This window comes from Pipistrellus hanaki, assembly GCF_964339955.1.
Source record: "Pipistrellus hanaki genome assembly, chromosome: 13".
NCBI lineage: Eukaryota > Metazoa > Chordata > Mammalia > Chiroptera > Vespertilionidae > Pipistrellus > Pipistrellus hanaki.
Genome location: NC_140515.1, coordinates 40782934 through 40799312, shown reverse-complemented (window position 1 = coordinate 40799312; position 16379 = coordinate 40782934). Strand labels below are relative to the sequence as shown.

Genomic DNA, 16379 nt, shown 5'->3' with positions numbered 1-16379 from the left:
TGGGAATCGAACCATGACCACGTGATTCATGGATTGACCCTCAACCACTGAGCCATATCAGCTGGACTTTACTGTCATTTTAGTGAAATTTTAGAAATATATACATTTAATCTTTCAGTGTCTTGATGTGGCCTTCACCCTGCATTGAGAACTTCTGACATTTTTATTTGCAGGCCATACTGTATAGCAAATAGAAATATTCATCATGAAAGCTTTCTGATTGCATTAATCCAGGAAAGAAGAATGAGTAAGAAAGGGATTATATATCTTGAAATTTGATTCTTAAGGGAGTCAGTGATGGGAAACTATCAGCATGAAAGGAGTTTTTACAGGTTTGCAAGGACAAGATTGATATGTGACTAAGTATAGATAATATCTATTCTCTCAAGGATCATGATAGGCTTATAACTTGAATGAGTGTCATAATTATTTTTAACAGCCATCCTGATGGGGCTAAAATACATAAAATGCAGGTATTTAAAAGCTGTTCTTTCATTGTACTCGGGAAGTGATGAGATATAATATGCATTAGTATGTGCCAGTCCAGACTCAAAGGAGTAGGTGGACTTAGAGGGCTTAAAGGAAGATGGTAACTATGATTAAAGGGCTGAGATAAGGGGAACCTAAGCAGTAAGCAGAAGAACATAAAGTTTATTCAGAAGAGAAAAACTAGGTGGTTTTCTAATGTCCCTAAAGCATATACAGTACAGCAATACTTATTCATTTTCAACTTTTAAAGTGCCTTTTCTAAGAAAACTTAATGGGATAATTGGTGGATCAAAGTATTTTATTGATAGTAGGCCATTCAATGTTAGTTTTCTTCTTTCGTAAAGGATCCAAACATAATAAAATGGTCTTTAATTTCAACAAAAACAAATGAAGTTTTATATAAGAATTCCTAGAAGTGAGGTTTATTATAGGATAAACCCAATGCTTAATAAACTGAAATTGACATAGAAAAAGAATGGAAATAGATGAATGGATGTGAGAAAGATATTTTTTTCCCAAAGAGATCCTCGAAATGTTGCATTTCCTCATTCATTTTTTTCTATATGTTCCTATTCCCCCCCCCCCCATGTTTTTAAATCAATGACCAGGTAACATTTTTATAATGGATACAAATTTGAACAATTTATATTTTCATCACAACATGATATTGTGGATATATTCCATTGTACAGTGAATAAAGGAGATCAAACTGAAGCTAAACAAGGCTTGGGTTCAAGTCCTGACTGCCACTTACTAGTTTTGTAACCCTGGGCATGTTACTTAACTTTTGAAAACATTGATGATAGTATTGCCTACACCACAGGGTTATTGAGAGGACTAAATTAATAAATGCTTTTTTTTTTTTGTTTAGAATTTTTACATCTACAGGCATGCTTTGGAGATATTGCAGCTTTAGTTAGTGACCAATGAAATAAAGCGAGTATAGCAATAAAGAGATTCACTTGAATTTTTTGGTTTCCCAGTGCATTTGAAAATTATAATTACTATAGTCTAAGTGTACAATAACACTGTGTCTAAAAAATTTAAAAAATATTTTACTGCTAGAAATGTTAAGCATTATCTGAGCCTTTAGTGTTCCCTTACCTTTTTGCTGGTGAAGGGTCTTGCTAGTGAAAGGTGTGACAGCTGCTGACTGATCAGGATAGTGATTGCTCAAGTGGCAGTTTCTTAAAATAAGTCAACAATGGAGCTTGATGCATCAATGGATTCTTCCTTTTACAATTTTTCTGTAGCACTCGGTACTTTCTGATAGCATCTTACCCACAGTAGAACTTCTTTCAAAATTGGAGCCAATCCTCCCCCACCCTGCTGCTGCTTTATCAAGCAAGTTTATGTCATATTCTAACCCCCTTGTCACTCTTTCAGCAGTCTTCACAGCATCTGTGACAGAAGTAGATTCTACCTCAAGAAACCACTTGGTGGTAACTAGCAGTTCTCAAAATCACTGGGACTTATGCTCTTGGCACTCAATAGTCTGTTTTCCTCACACTGGCAAATCCATTCCACATTGACCCATATCTATAATAATAGGGCTTAAAGGAAAATGGTAACTATAATTAAAGGGCTAATATGCTAATTAGACTGGACGTCATTCCAGACGTCCTTCCTCACAAAGCCGGGGCGGAGGGAAGCCAGCCCAGGTCCAGGGTGCCTGCCAGCGGCTGGAGGAGGGAAGCCCGGGTGCCAGAGGGAAGCCAGTGCCGGCAGCCGAGGAAAGGAAGGAAAGCCTACCCATGCATGAATTTTCATGCATTGGGCCTCTAGTATAAAATAAAAGCAAAAGGGGAAACATCACCCCTCTACCATTCACTGAAGCACAAACCCATGATGTCCTGCCAGTCCCAAGCATGCTACATATTTATCTGGTGCTTTACGTGACTGGTCATTCAATTATACATAAGTTCTTAGATGTTAAATTCACCAAAAAGCATTAAAATCATATTTCCATTCTCAAAATAATAAAACTAGAAACTTTTAAAAATAAAAAGTAGATGAATAATTACTTCAATAAAGTTTTGTCCAGTAATCATAAGCTACTGATGAATAGAAGAAATTTAGTTCATAGATATGTTTTGATTGACTGTAGAATACTGAAACTTTTTCTTTAAAATGGACCGACTTGGTGAAGTAGTCCATGTGTATCAGGCCTCAAGTTCTCATCATGGAAGATCACTGCATTTCACTTATCACATTGCCTCCCAGTCTCTAAAGGCAACCGAGCTCAGGAACCCCGGCTTATACTATTTGCCTTAAGAAGATTCTAGGAGACAATGATATTGGTGAGTATGTTAAAACAAACAAACAAACAAACACACAACCTGTGGGTTTTTAAATATAGGTAATACAATAAAATACAGATGTGATTCAATTTCTTTAGTCACTTTAAAGATCTATCTCAGCTCTCCATTTTAAATTTAATCACATACCAGAGGCCCTATGCATGAGATCCATGCACTTGGGGTGTCCCTCAGCCTGGCTTGCACCCACCGAAGGGAGCCTTGCAATCCAAGAGCCCGAAGGGAGCGGGCCTAAGCTGTCAGTCGGACATCCTTAGTGCTGCCACAGAGGAGGGAGAGGCTCCCGCCACCACCATTGCACTTGCCAGCTGTGAGCCATGAGCCCAGCTTCTGGCTGAACAGCATTCCCCCCTGTGGGAGGGCACTGACCATGACTGGGACAGGTCCTGCATTGAGTGCCTGCCCCCTGGTGGTCAGTGCACATCATAGTGACCAATCGTTCAGTCACTCAGTCGATTTGCATATTACCCTTTTATTATATAGGATTATTATAAAGGATTTGATAAGTGTTGGTGTAGATCTCCTTGAAACCGAAACCTATATCCTCAAAAAAAGTATCAATTTTTATAATAGTTCTTTCTTCAGGCTGCTACTATCTATTAGAATTTTTGCATGTGTCCTTTCATTATGCAAACAAAAAAAATCAGGCAGAATATTTCATCAAGTGAAAGGGACATTATTACTATGTTCCACATTGAAAATTAAAATATTCAAAGTACATATAATCATGTCAGACCTAAATTAGTATCTGATCAGTGGCTTAACACCTATCCTTTTGGAGAACTTCAAACAACTTCAGTTGTCTCAAATATTGTGACCAAATTGAGATTCTCAGAAACTGAAAGGCGGACCCAGAGTCAACAAGAACAAAAAATTAACAAACAGCAGAGATTCTACTTGAAGTGAAAGGGCTACTCAACACCAACAGCATGGACACATTTTGAGAAGGAACTGATTTTGGTAAATACCCGTCAAATTATCTTTGACTTAAATCAAGCAGAACACAACCAAACAATAAATTCATCAGAATGTGCACTTGAGACACATAGCTTTGATAATTAAGAAAAAGCAAGAATGTTACTGTGTTCCATCTCCAAATAGTCAAATTACCTAAATTGGACATCATTTATGCATTCATTTATTTATCCACCCGACAATCAAATTATTTACTTTTTTTACTATTAGAACACTCTTTACATGTTGGATTTATGATCCTAAACACAAGAGGAAAAGCCTATATTCTTATGAAGCTTCCATTTTTATGGAGTGGAGAACAATTTCAAAATAAACTTTCGGCAACAGATTGTCACTGATAACCATAAATGCTATGAAGACAATGAAGGAGGAGATGTGATAGAGAGGGGAAGTGGGTAACTTCTGACCATATGGTCAGAGAAGGCCTTTTTTTAAAAAAATAATATATTTTATTGATTTTTTTTTACAGAGAGGAAGAGAGAGAAATAGAGAATTAGAAACATCGATGAGAGAGAAACATCGATCAGCTCCTCTTGCACACCCCCTACTGGGGATGTGCCCGCAACCAAGATACATGCCCTTGACCGGAATCGAACCTGGAACCTTTCAGTCCACTGACCGATGCTCTATCCACTGAGCCAAACCGGTTTTGGCCAGAGAAGGCCTTTCTAAAGGATGCATGTGCACAAACATTGATGTGTCTGTGAATCATCTGGGGATCTTGTGAAAGTGCAGGTTCTAATTCAGAGATCTCAGAATCTAATTCTGAGATTCTGCATTTCTAATGAGCTCCCAGGTGATGCCAATACACTAAGTCCTCTCTTGGACTCCACTTTGAATATTCAGGACTTTAAATAAGAAATGAGAATGGTAAAACAAATTGGGGCAGGAGTGTTCATTTTCAATAGCAATCATTGGTAGGAGTTTGTGGAAGGAACGGAGACAAGCCCAGCCTTCTTTCCACCTCATTTCCAATTCCCTCTCATTTGTTGGCATAGGAGGCTCCTTGGCACAGTGAAAAGATATGAGCTCTTAGGCCAGACAGTCCTGGGTTTCAATCCTGTCTCTACCTCTTCACAGCCCTGAGGCTTTGGGCATTCTACCTACTCTCATAAGTCTCACTCTTCTACATTGTAGGATGTTGGGTTATCCATCTGGCTTATAGAAAATAATCAATAAATACTAGACACTCTGATCTAACCTCACTTTCAAGCCCTTTCTCTTTGGCTATTCCTACTTTAAGGGTAAAAAGTAGACCAAACCCCTTGATTTCATAGCCTTCATTGCCGCTAGAGAGGGCACAGTCAAGGTCAACGACACATTGATGGAAATCCCTGGCAGGAGGGGGATGCAGAAGGAAGGACATTTCCTTCCTCCATTCAAAGACAAAGCCTCGTAGGGAAGAGCCCTTGCCCTCTGTCCTTCACTCTTCCTGTCTACGCAACAGCAATAAATTCTAAAGGTGCAGCAGGCATCTTCCAACCACAAGGTGACAAGTATGAGGATGGCAAATAGCATGTTAAGAACAGCAGAGAAGAAAGGCCAAGATTCTGAGTGCCCATGAATATTGCTGTTGCTGTTCTAGCCTTGGGCTGCTTAGCTCCAGACTCTTCAACATATGAGAAAAATAAGTCCTGATTATTTATGCTTACATTAGATGCTCAGGTTCTTATAGGTAAATGCATATGTCATTATTTAGTATAGCTGTTATTTTTTCTTCTGGATCTATTTAGTAATAGGAAAGGGCAGATTAAAAAAAACAAAACAAAAAACTTTTGTCAGTGTACTTAATAGTAACCTGCGGCTGCCTGTCAAAAGTCAGATTGCAAAAAAGACACCCATTGCATTTGAATACTGATTTGCATGACCACTGAAAATAACGTGAAAAGCTTCATACAGAAACCCCTACATTCTCAAGACAAATGTACTAGCAAAGTGCCCACTTTTTAGAAATTGGAATTGGAATTCCCCAGTTCTGGCATAATGGATGATGTTGCCACATAATGAATAACCCAGTGTCAGCTCTCATTTCAAACCAAATCTGGGACACCCTGCAAGAAATAAACAAAATAATTGCACTGGGTCCTGTGTCTGGAAAAAACATGGCACATTATTATACTAAAATGGCTTAAATAAAAAATAAAATTAACATGATGAATGAGCTGCTGTGACAAAAGATTGGAAAATTGAGATGTGAAACTGAGTACATACCTTGTTAGCCTTTTCTATAAAATATGTTTTTTCTCATTTCAAATAAAAACTTGACAATGTAGATATTAATGATTTGAAGTATTTTTAAAAATGGAAGTATACAACTTATACTCTTAAAAAGAAGGCCATCATATGAGTCTTAGCAGGAAATTGATTTAATTAACACAAGCCTTATTTTTACAACTTAGCTGAACTTCAGTGATAACACTGATATAAGGAGCAATCTTGGGTCAAGTCAGTTCAGAGATTCCTAGTTCTATGATACAACACTGCTCCAGCTAGATGGTGATATTTTAATGATTTTCAAATACTATCTTAAAAGTTCTAAAAATATCGTGCATGAAGCTGCCTTTCCTGCTAACATGCCATCAATTTGTGAATTTTTAGATATTTTCCTCTAACAAGGGTAGGTAAGAAAAGAGAAATATATACCTCACTATTTTTTAATGATAATTTTATAATCATGCTGGCTTGCAATAGTTGCTTTACCTCTATAAAAAGTACTACATATTTTTGTGGAACATTTACAATAAGATAGCAACAGAAAAAATATGTCCTGGCAAACTCTGAAAGAGCATGGCAACCCTTCAATTCTCTGACCCATATCTTGCCCTATGCACCTCTTCCATTTGACTGTCCCCGAGTTGTATCATCTTATATAATAAAAGGCTAATATGCAAATTGACGAAACGGTGGAATGACCAGTTGCTATGATGTACACTGACCATGAGGGGGCAGACAATCAATGCAGGAGCTGCCCCATGATGGTCAGTGCACACCCACAGGGGAGCACTGCTGTCAGAAGCCCTGAGCTGGGCTCACAGTTGGCGAGTGCAGCAGGTGGTGGCAGGAGCTTCTCCCATCTCCGCAGCAGTGCTAAGGATGTCTGACTGATGGCTTAGGACCACAGGGAGTGGGCCTAAGCCATCAGTTGGCCATCCCCTGAGGGCTCCTGGACTGCGAGAGGGTGCAGGCTGGGCTGAGGAACCCCCGAGTGCATGAATTTCGTGCACCAGTCCTCTAGTTTGTAATATCATATGTAAAGTGTTTCCTTGAGTTCTGTGATACATTCCAGAAAATTATTCAAGTGAGAATCCCCAACTTTGAGTCAAGCTGGAGAAAAGTCTCTGTGTTCCCTGGGCACCCAATACTGTGATTAGCATCTGAAGTGTGGGAAGGAACCCTTAAACCTGAATAATCTGACACTAACTCTGGGTACTTAGTGTCAGAACTGAATTAAATTATAGGACATTCAGTAGGTGTCCAGAGAGCTGCAGAATGGGCATGGAAAACCCTCACTCATTTGGTGTCAGAAGTGTGAATAAAGACAGTACATATTGATCTTTTGTATTCTCAAATATCAAAGAAAACAGTAAAAACAAAACTATACATAGGGATGTCCACACCTTTCTCTCATTGGATGGCCATTATACTTGCTCTTATATCCAAGTAACTTTAATTATAAGATAGCTCTTCCCTTAAGTATGTAAAACATGCCACAGTGTTTAGTTATGCAAATACACAGGAAAAAGTCATGTATTTGCAAACATTTTAAACGATAGGAAGGGGGGAGGGGCAAACCATGACTGTTCTCCATTTGTATTGTCATTTCAAGAGGCAATATATTTAAAACACTCTCACACATTTTTCAAAAAAGCTGGAGTAAAAGAGCACATTCTTAACAAGACATAGCTTTTGAACTGTCAAATTGCCGTTTCTAACAAATAACTTACAACATAGGAAAGCCCTACAGTGGCAACTCTTTTTCTCTGGTCACCAAATTATCTCACTCTACTGCTGGTTAAACAAAACAATAGCAGCATTTTTTCAGTATTACTCTTTGTCATTTTGACATAAAATGCAGTTTGCTTCTTAGTTAACTATAGACAGGAAATAAAAGGTAAGCAACATATTCTTAGAATCCTTCAAGGATCATTGAGAAGGTTGTTTGCAAATAAAACAAATTATTATATGGTCCTATACTACCAAATACAGATACACATTTCTTTGCAACATTCCACCCTAAAAACCACTAAATTTGAGTTCTTAATTTTGTACATAAAATGAAATTTGCACATCTAAGTATTGAGCTGTTGCAATTTAGGTGAATTGGAGAGATGTATTTTTAATCACATTATTTTAACTTTACTTGTCACTATCAATTCATTTCCCCCCTAATAAAACAAATTGGTAAAAATCTTTTTATTTTGATAAATTATTTTCCTATCTTCATCCTATTTGTGTAGGGCTATGCACTTTTGATTCTTGTCAATTGAGTTTTTAATACAAAAAAAAAAAAAAGAGAATGTAAATTGCTATGAGTCTCTATGATTTTGGAATAGGTACCAAATACTGATCATTTAGGTTATGAATATTCATGAGTTGCTGTTATTTAAAAAGACTTTCTTTCAGAGTTTTGAATAAACAATTTCAAAATGTTGCCCCATCTGTCAATGTTTTCTGAAAACAGTACAAACCTTCTTTTTTATCTTCGGGAGTAATCTTCACTTTTGTATCCGTTATATCTTTGAAGGATGCCAGAAAAAGTACCACATCTCCTTTCTCATTCTTTATGGGAACAATATCCAATAGGCACCAAAATGGAGACCCTGCAACAGTAATAAAAATTCAGATCAACTACTGCTTTGTATGGTTTTTCTATGAAGATCTCAAAAATTAGTGCTACAGATAATAAAGTTCTTACTGTTTTCTTCTTTACTACAATCCCCCCCCCAACATCTTAAAAATGTCAGTTTTCAGATTCCATAAATTTCTAGCCCATATGCATATCTCTTCATTCCTAAATGAAATGCATTCTCTGAAAAATAAGGCCGCATTTTAAACAAAAACACTTGTCTGTGCTGAGACATTTCTGCTTATGTCATTCAAATTGTATTTCTTCTTGGAACTTGTTGATGATGAAGAATTCCACTCCATGAAGCACTGCCCCCGCCCACCCCCATCACACACTAGTCCATCAATAAAAGCTGTGTTTGGTATGAGTTTGCTAGAGGTTTATTTAGTTGATTAAAAAAATCAATGAAACACTAAAATAAAATAGATGGAAAATACCAAGTTTGGGCTCAAATGTGTAGTCACTTAAACTGTCCTATTTTGCTGGCTGGTAGAAAATTAGTACATACTGTAAAACACTTGGGCAGTATTAAGATATACTATTTTCACAACACAACATTACACAGCATAATGTGAATGGACAATGTGTAAAAACTGACAATGGAGAAATATCAAGAAGAAAATGTTGAACAAAAGTAGCCGGACACAAATGAGTGGAATGCAATATGAATACACTCACATATACTAGTAATATAAAGAGAGGCAAAACTAATTGATGGTGTTAGAAGTCATGTGAGTGGTTAGCATTGGCATAGCATGATTAGAAGGGGATACATCTCAGGGAATTCAGGGATGCTGGTCAACTTTCCCCCCCCCCCTTTTTTTTTTTTATTAAGGTACATGCCTTACCAATCCCCACCCCATCCCCACTCCCATACATGCACTCCTTCCCCAGAGTTTTTCGTCCATTGGTTATGCTTATATGCATGCATACAAGTCCTTCGGTTGATCTTTCAACTTTTTTTTTTTTTTTAATGATCTTCATGTTGTTTACATAGGAGTGTTCAGTTTTTTGAAAACTCATCCACTCTACCCTTTTGCTATGTGTATATTTCATTATGTGTGTTTCATTTCAAGAGCATATTTTAAAAAGCAATAATGTTCAATTCTATTTTTTGAGCAAAAGAACCATGAGAAATGTCTTTAATAGACTCAAGTTCAAGCCTAAAGCTCATGTTTTGAAATGTTTTTATATACAGGGGTTGCTCAAAGTAGGTTTATAGTTGTTTGTATGGAAAAACATATACAGGTAACGATTATTACAATACCTTTATTAAGTCCAAAGAATAAACTCTGTGTTTTGCCTACAGCTGTACACATACTTTTGCCCATACCTGTATTTTAAAATACATATTTTAAAAGTATATAAAAATTTGCTCTAAATTTCATGCTGAAAATGATTCCTGGGCAGAAATATTTGAAAAATTAGGAAAAAGTTGTTGCTTATAAAGTAAACTATTAATTGATTCACAGAAATTTTTCTTTTGATCAGAAAAAAAGCCTCAGTACTATAAATTTCCATCTTACGTGGGCATTGATCTTGTGTATAAGACAGAATAACAGTCAGAAATAGACTTGATATTTTACAGTATCAGATCTCACAATTTCTAACCAACACAGCTGATGTGTCTACCCTGCCTTGGAATCTATCATTGTTCTTTAGTTGAACACCAGATGAAACGGTTGGTTGTATTAGGAGTCACCTGACATAAACACCCTATTTTATTATAGTTGTAGTTTTCTTAAAGTGTGGTTGAATTCACATTTAATAAATGCGTATATGATGTGTGTCTACATATAAAGCATGAATGGAATATCTGCCCATCCATCCTTCTAAAAGTTTTAAAGCCACGATTTTCTTTGTTCATTTGACTCATCTCTGGTTTCCTTTAATTCATCTCTCTTAATATCTATATTACAGCAACTCCATTTCAACACTTCATCTCCAGACTCCATGAGACCTGGGATCCAACCATAGCTTCCACATTAACTAGCCATGAGACTACCATACAGAAGTCAATTAACTTCTCTGGAACCTGGATCCCTCTCTTACATCCTCCTGTCTAGGGTGGATATAGGACCCCCAAAATGTGAGACATTAAATGTATTCTATTGTTTATGACTAACAAGAAACCTCATAAATGAGCCATATTTTTGGCATAACACTGCTATCTCCATCAACTCAGAAGGGGTTTTACTTCAAATTTTTTATGGCTACTACTTCAAGTTGAAAGCCCTCTTCACGAATTCTGCAGCAATGGTAAGAACAAAAAGAATAGGGCCAACCTATCAATCAGAATCTAGAGTCAGTAACAGCGGGGACATGGATAATGGTATGAATTTGATATTTTGGTTCACATTTTAAAGCATCTCTCTGTCAATTACCTTGTAAGAGCATCATCCAAATCAAAATAGAGGTTATTAATTTTCCTGAAAAGGCATCTTATGTGTACACTCCAACAAGCATCATTATTGTCTCCACAGAGCTTTTGCACAGGTGCACCGATGCATTTTAAAGAGAGGCAAAAAGCACAAAATGAGATGAAAGCCAGGAAATAGCTGCCAGCACTACAATATTTTCTCACAACCCAGGATGTACATCTGTCATTTCATATCATGTTCTGGGAGAGCTGAAAGATCACTTTGAGGTCTGTCTGTTAGGATACAATGAGATGTGATCTCTGACACTGTATAAATTCAAGAAAACTTCATTAATATGGGTGCCTCTAAATTCAAGTTTTATAATGATTTGGCATAAACTAGGCTGATGTCTCCCTTCCCATTGCATAAATGACCCCCCAAAAAGTGTATTAAGGGTAATAGTATATGGAACTACAGACTTATTTTCTCCCTCCCTACCTCCTTCCCTTCTCTCAACTGCTCCTTCACACTTATCCACACGAACTGCCTTACAAATATGGCTTTGGGTACCTTTAAAGTTAGAAAGCATATGACACTTGCTTCCTTCTCCTGAAAGAGGATGAGTGCCAAAAGCTTCTAAACAGGTTTAAAGCGTTTCACACAATTTGTTTACTTATCCTTCCCTGCTCTCCCACATCTCTCTACCAGACCCTCTGCCTTGGCTCTCTGACAAAAATCTTCAACCTTACACGACTGTAATAATTCACAGAAATTCTCCTGGGTCTGCCTCTTCCTTCTGTACCTAAGAGCACAATGATAGTCATGCAACACTAAGGTGATAGCCTAAATGTTATCAGAGTCAGTATCATGCGACCTAAATATTTTCAGGTGTTCATCACATGAAATCTGTAAGTCTTATTCTCAACAACTGTTGCCTTAGTGCTACTTACTTATTAATGTGGGACATGTTTGACAGGTTTTAAACATTAGTCCAGGGGAGGTGAATTGGGGTGGGGTGGGACAAGGACCACAGCTAGGTGGACAAGGCCACTATTAATGGTAGCTGAACGCTGGGACACTTGTATCTGTAGCAGAAAGTGTAGAGCATCATGGGAATGCTACTGAGTCACTGCAGAGCTCTTAGTTGTCCCTCCTCTTTACTCCATTTGCTGGTGCCTTGTTCTGGCCTTTGTCATCTCTCACCCACTCTTCAAGTGTTCTCCCTATCTCTAGTCTTTCTCCCATGCTACTTCCAAAAACACCCGATGACTTTCCACTGTTTGCTTAAAGCATCAGCGTAACATTCCAAACAATTATTAATATAAAAGGTCTATTTTCAAGAGACTAGAAAGGAAAACAGGGATAGGATGGGTGTTGTGAAGAATGAACTTAAAGGACGTGTCATATTAAAAACAAAACAACAAAAAAAAAACAAGAAGTCCCCAGAGCAGACAAGCCCCTACAGCAACCTCACCAGCTCTTTCTGGTGTTTGTACTATACTAAGGGATAAAAGCAATAATTCTTGGGTAAAGGCTTCACCTTATCTGCAGAGAACACCTCTTTCAAGGACCACTCGTCTACAGTGCAGGCCGTATATGTTCTAGAATTTTGTTCAGTCCCTGTAGAAATTGCCTTGAGTAGACACCTTTCCTCCAAACACGTGAGGATACTGATGGACCAAAGTAAGGGCAGTGGGGCCCTGGCACCTTGTGTAGCAGTGAAGGGTGGAGTGGGGTTGATGAGGGATGAATTGAATCATCTGGAGACCTCCCTGAGCTGAGCAGTGGCTACAAACACCTTTTATTTCAATGTTTAATGACTAATGAAGAGCTCATAAAAATGTATTTTAACTGTTTTTGTGTAGACAATATTGGCAAAATACATAAAACATTAATGGTGGTGGATTGTGGGACTGTCATTTCTACTTTTTTTCTTTTCAGGGTCCTTCCTTATTTTCAGTTTTTCTAGAATAAGCATGAGAAAATACATAGTGGAGTTCTGGCAACTCTAAAAATTTAGAGTAAGAACATAAGGAGTTCAAGACTAGGCTATAAGAATGATGAGGCCAAATTTCTGGGGCAATCAATTTACATATTCTCAATGATTTAAGTTCTGATAGATGATCTACTTCAAAATTTAAGAAAAGTTAAAATATTTGTAAAAAGAGAAAGATAAAAGAAAGGAAGGGAAAAGAAAAGGGAGGAAATAGGGAAGATCAGATCAAGTGATGCTTAACTGTTTTGAAGGTATCAAGCTTTGGAGTATTTTTTTCCCTCTTTCCACTTTGCTCCAAATTCCCTTTGTCCTTAAATAAAATACTTTCTTCTTCTTTTCAGAGTATGTATAGCCACATCTCATAAATCTCTAATAATTATGTAGAAGAGAAGTTTGAGAACTTGAGATCTAAAGAATATCTCCAAATGGGCTCAGCAAATCATTTACTGAATCATTAACCTTACTTGTTTTAAGACAACCAACCTGCTTCTGATGATAAACACAGATAATTCTTACCTACAACTGAAAGGATTTTCAATACAGTGTAAGCACAAATTCAATTGGGATAGGTTTTGAGGAGGAGCCAGGACATTAGTCTAATGAGAAATACAGATAAAGGAGTCCTGACAATATAATGCACACAGCAAGGACTTTATCAATCTTCGACTATGTACTAGACACTGTCCCACATGCTTTATATAGATTATATCTAAATTTCTCACTCATCAATCTGGCCAATATTTTGCCAAACTGAACCATAGTTTACAAAACTAAAAATTGGGTAGTATTGTCTTCAGAGTATTCTATCTAATAAGTGCCAAAGACCGGAATTTAACACAAGTCTTAGTCTTATATTCTAATTTTGCTTTGCTATATACTTTAGGAATGATCCTATTCTATGAACCATGTTTTAGGAATTGAGTTTCACTTCCATTTAATTTTTATTTTTACCCATGGTAGAGGACATAATGAATGATATACTTTTAAAAATGTCACATTATAAAAAAAGAAAATAAAGTGAAACTGATCAACAAATTTCAATCTCAACCCTATAATAAGAGTATAACTTCTATTTGAAATCAGACTCAACTGCTTTGGTTTCAGATTGGAATACATCCTTAATTAAGGTACACATGGCACTCATTCTTAATTTGGTTGAGTAGCCAATGAGACAATGAGATCAGAAAATCCACCATTGGTTTTGTTTTCAATAGAGACAAAGAGAATGTACTTATACAAGCTTCATGGTTGAAGTTTCTAAGTACCTAGTTGCTCATGGGTATGTATGTTACTGGCTGTTGAGTCGGCTCTAATTCCTGACGACAAGATGAGTGATGCCTACAATGTCTTGTCCTCAATAGTCCTGCTTGGCTCACAGACTCATGACTATGGATTCTTTTATAGAGTCAATCTATCTCATAGTTGGTTTTTCTCTTTTCCTCCTGCCTTCTAGTTTTATCCCAGAATTATTGTTTTTCCAAAGAACCCTGTCTTCTCATGATCTTCCCAAAATAGGACAGCTTCAGTTTTGTCATTTTTGCCTCCAGCAAAAATGTTTCAGACTTATTTTCCTCCAAGACCCATTATTGATTTGTGCTGCACCATATTCTGACCTCATTCAGAAAGCCTTTGAGTTCTCATCTCTGTATGTTCCTGCTTCTCAATTTCCTAGAAACCTTCAGAAAAGGTGATCTCCAGCTTTAGGTAGGACACATGACAACATTCTCTAGACTCATTTTTTTTCTAAGACTGGAAATAACAAAGAGAACTGAGTCCCAATCAACTTCTCATAATCCTCTGGGGGAAAAAAGGCCAGAAATGAGGGACAGTTTTTGGCAGAAAAATGTCTGACCCAACAGGCTTTGTTTTGTGATTGCTACTTGCAAGCCACTTCTTTCTGAGAATAAGCCACTGAAAGAGACTTATTCCCTTGATAATTGACTTTAAGATTTCTTCAAACTTGTAGTTGTCTGGTGGAAAAGAACTTGTTTAAATGAGAATTTGAGAATCAAGTTACCTGTTTATAACTGCACAAAGATTTTTTTGGAGGAATTTATGGTTTTTGCAGGGCAAAAGAAATTATTTTGGGGGGCCAATCAACATAATGCACACATGACCTCATGATGGTTAGGGGGTTTGGGGACTCTGGAAATAGTTTAGGATCCAAAATAAAATATTTAGAGATTGCATTGCAAGTAATTGAACATAAAATTGTTCATTCATGTAACACATATTGACTGAGTGCCTGTTATGGCCAGAAATTTTTTTTTTTTAAGTATTTGAATACATCAGCAAACATCCTATGCCCTGAAAGAACTTGTATTCTACTCTGGAGAGAAAAACAATAAAGTTATAAATAATTATATAATTTATTAGAAGGTTTTAAATGCTACAGCAAAAAAAAAAATATAGAACAGGGTAAGGGCATTTAGAATGTAGAAAAGGGTGGTGTAGAAATGCAGCTTGACATTTTAAGGAATGATTCACACAAGTGCTACTTAACCTTTCTGTGTTATTGCTGGTCCTCTTAGAAGCAAACCATGAGAAGGTCATAATACAGGTCTGAGGTCAAGCAAAGGAGAGAAGAAAGGAAGGGAAATTGGAGTATGGTATCTTAGACTGCAGTGCAGTTCTAAGGAAAGTTCACTAAGGCCCTCAGGGAGTCATCTAGTCAAGTCAGCCATCAAAGCAGCTCTGCATCTCCCTGCTTCACTGTCATTGGCTGGGAGCAGCCCATGGAAAGTTTGGCCTCTGTGCCAACACAGTGATGCGTTTCAGAGCACAGCAGCTGGGGTTGTCAGCCAACTGCTCTCCTGTAATGAGAAACAAGAAGCACATTCTCATGGTTGACGTATTAGTATAGTAGACATATTAGTATAGTATTGAACAGAATAGCATCGTGCCCCTTCTTCTTGTCCCCGCACTTCCATATTCCATTGGGAACCAAACTCTTCTCTGCATGGAGCCTTGATGGAGCTATCAAGCCAGGAGCTCCGACTAGTCCTCACTGGAAGGATGAGCAAATGGTCCATCCTGGACCAAATTACTAGTACATTCTCTTGGTCTGATAATTTTAATCTTGAACAGAGGGACCCAAAATAAAAAATGAAACAAGCAGATTCATTCAACAATAAGAGCCAGAAAAAATCTTTCCAGTTATTCCTACTACTCAGACTTTACAGAACAAATTGCTTCTTATCTTTTCATGAGCTGATTGCCCATTACTTTCTCTGATTCCATAAGTAACATGTTTTCAGTAAATTATTATTTTTGCCTAAGATAACCAGAATCAATTTGTGTTGACTATGAAGAGCCCTAATTACAAAGCGATATAGTATTTAGAAAAGGGTAGTCAAAATGTAATGGAAAGAACACAAGGCTTAGATGACATTGCA

At 37.2% G+C, this 16379-nt stretch overlaps 1 protein-coding gene across 1 annotated transcript in view; it reads right to left on the bottom strand.

Moving 5' to 3' along the window:
• KCNH8 (potassium voltage-gated channel subfamily H member 8) overlaps window positions 1-16379 on the bottom strand; it is a gene marked incomplete at its 5' end in the record, with an annotated part of 269106 nt that overhangs the window by 135173 nt on the left and 117554 nt on the right. Inside the window, one exon of the mRNA XM_084903270.1 lies at window positions 8471-8602. Coding sequence (XP_084759396.1) covers window positions 8471-8602 — 132 coding nt within the window. The remainder of the gene's footprint in view (window positions 1-8470; window positions 8603-16379) is intronic.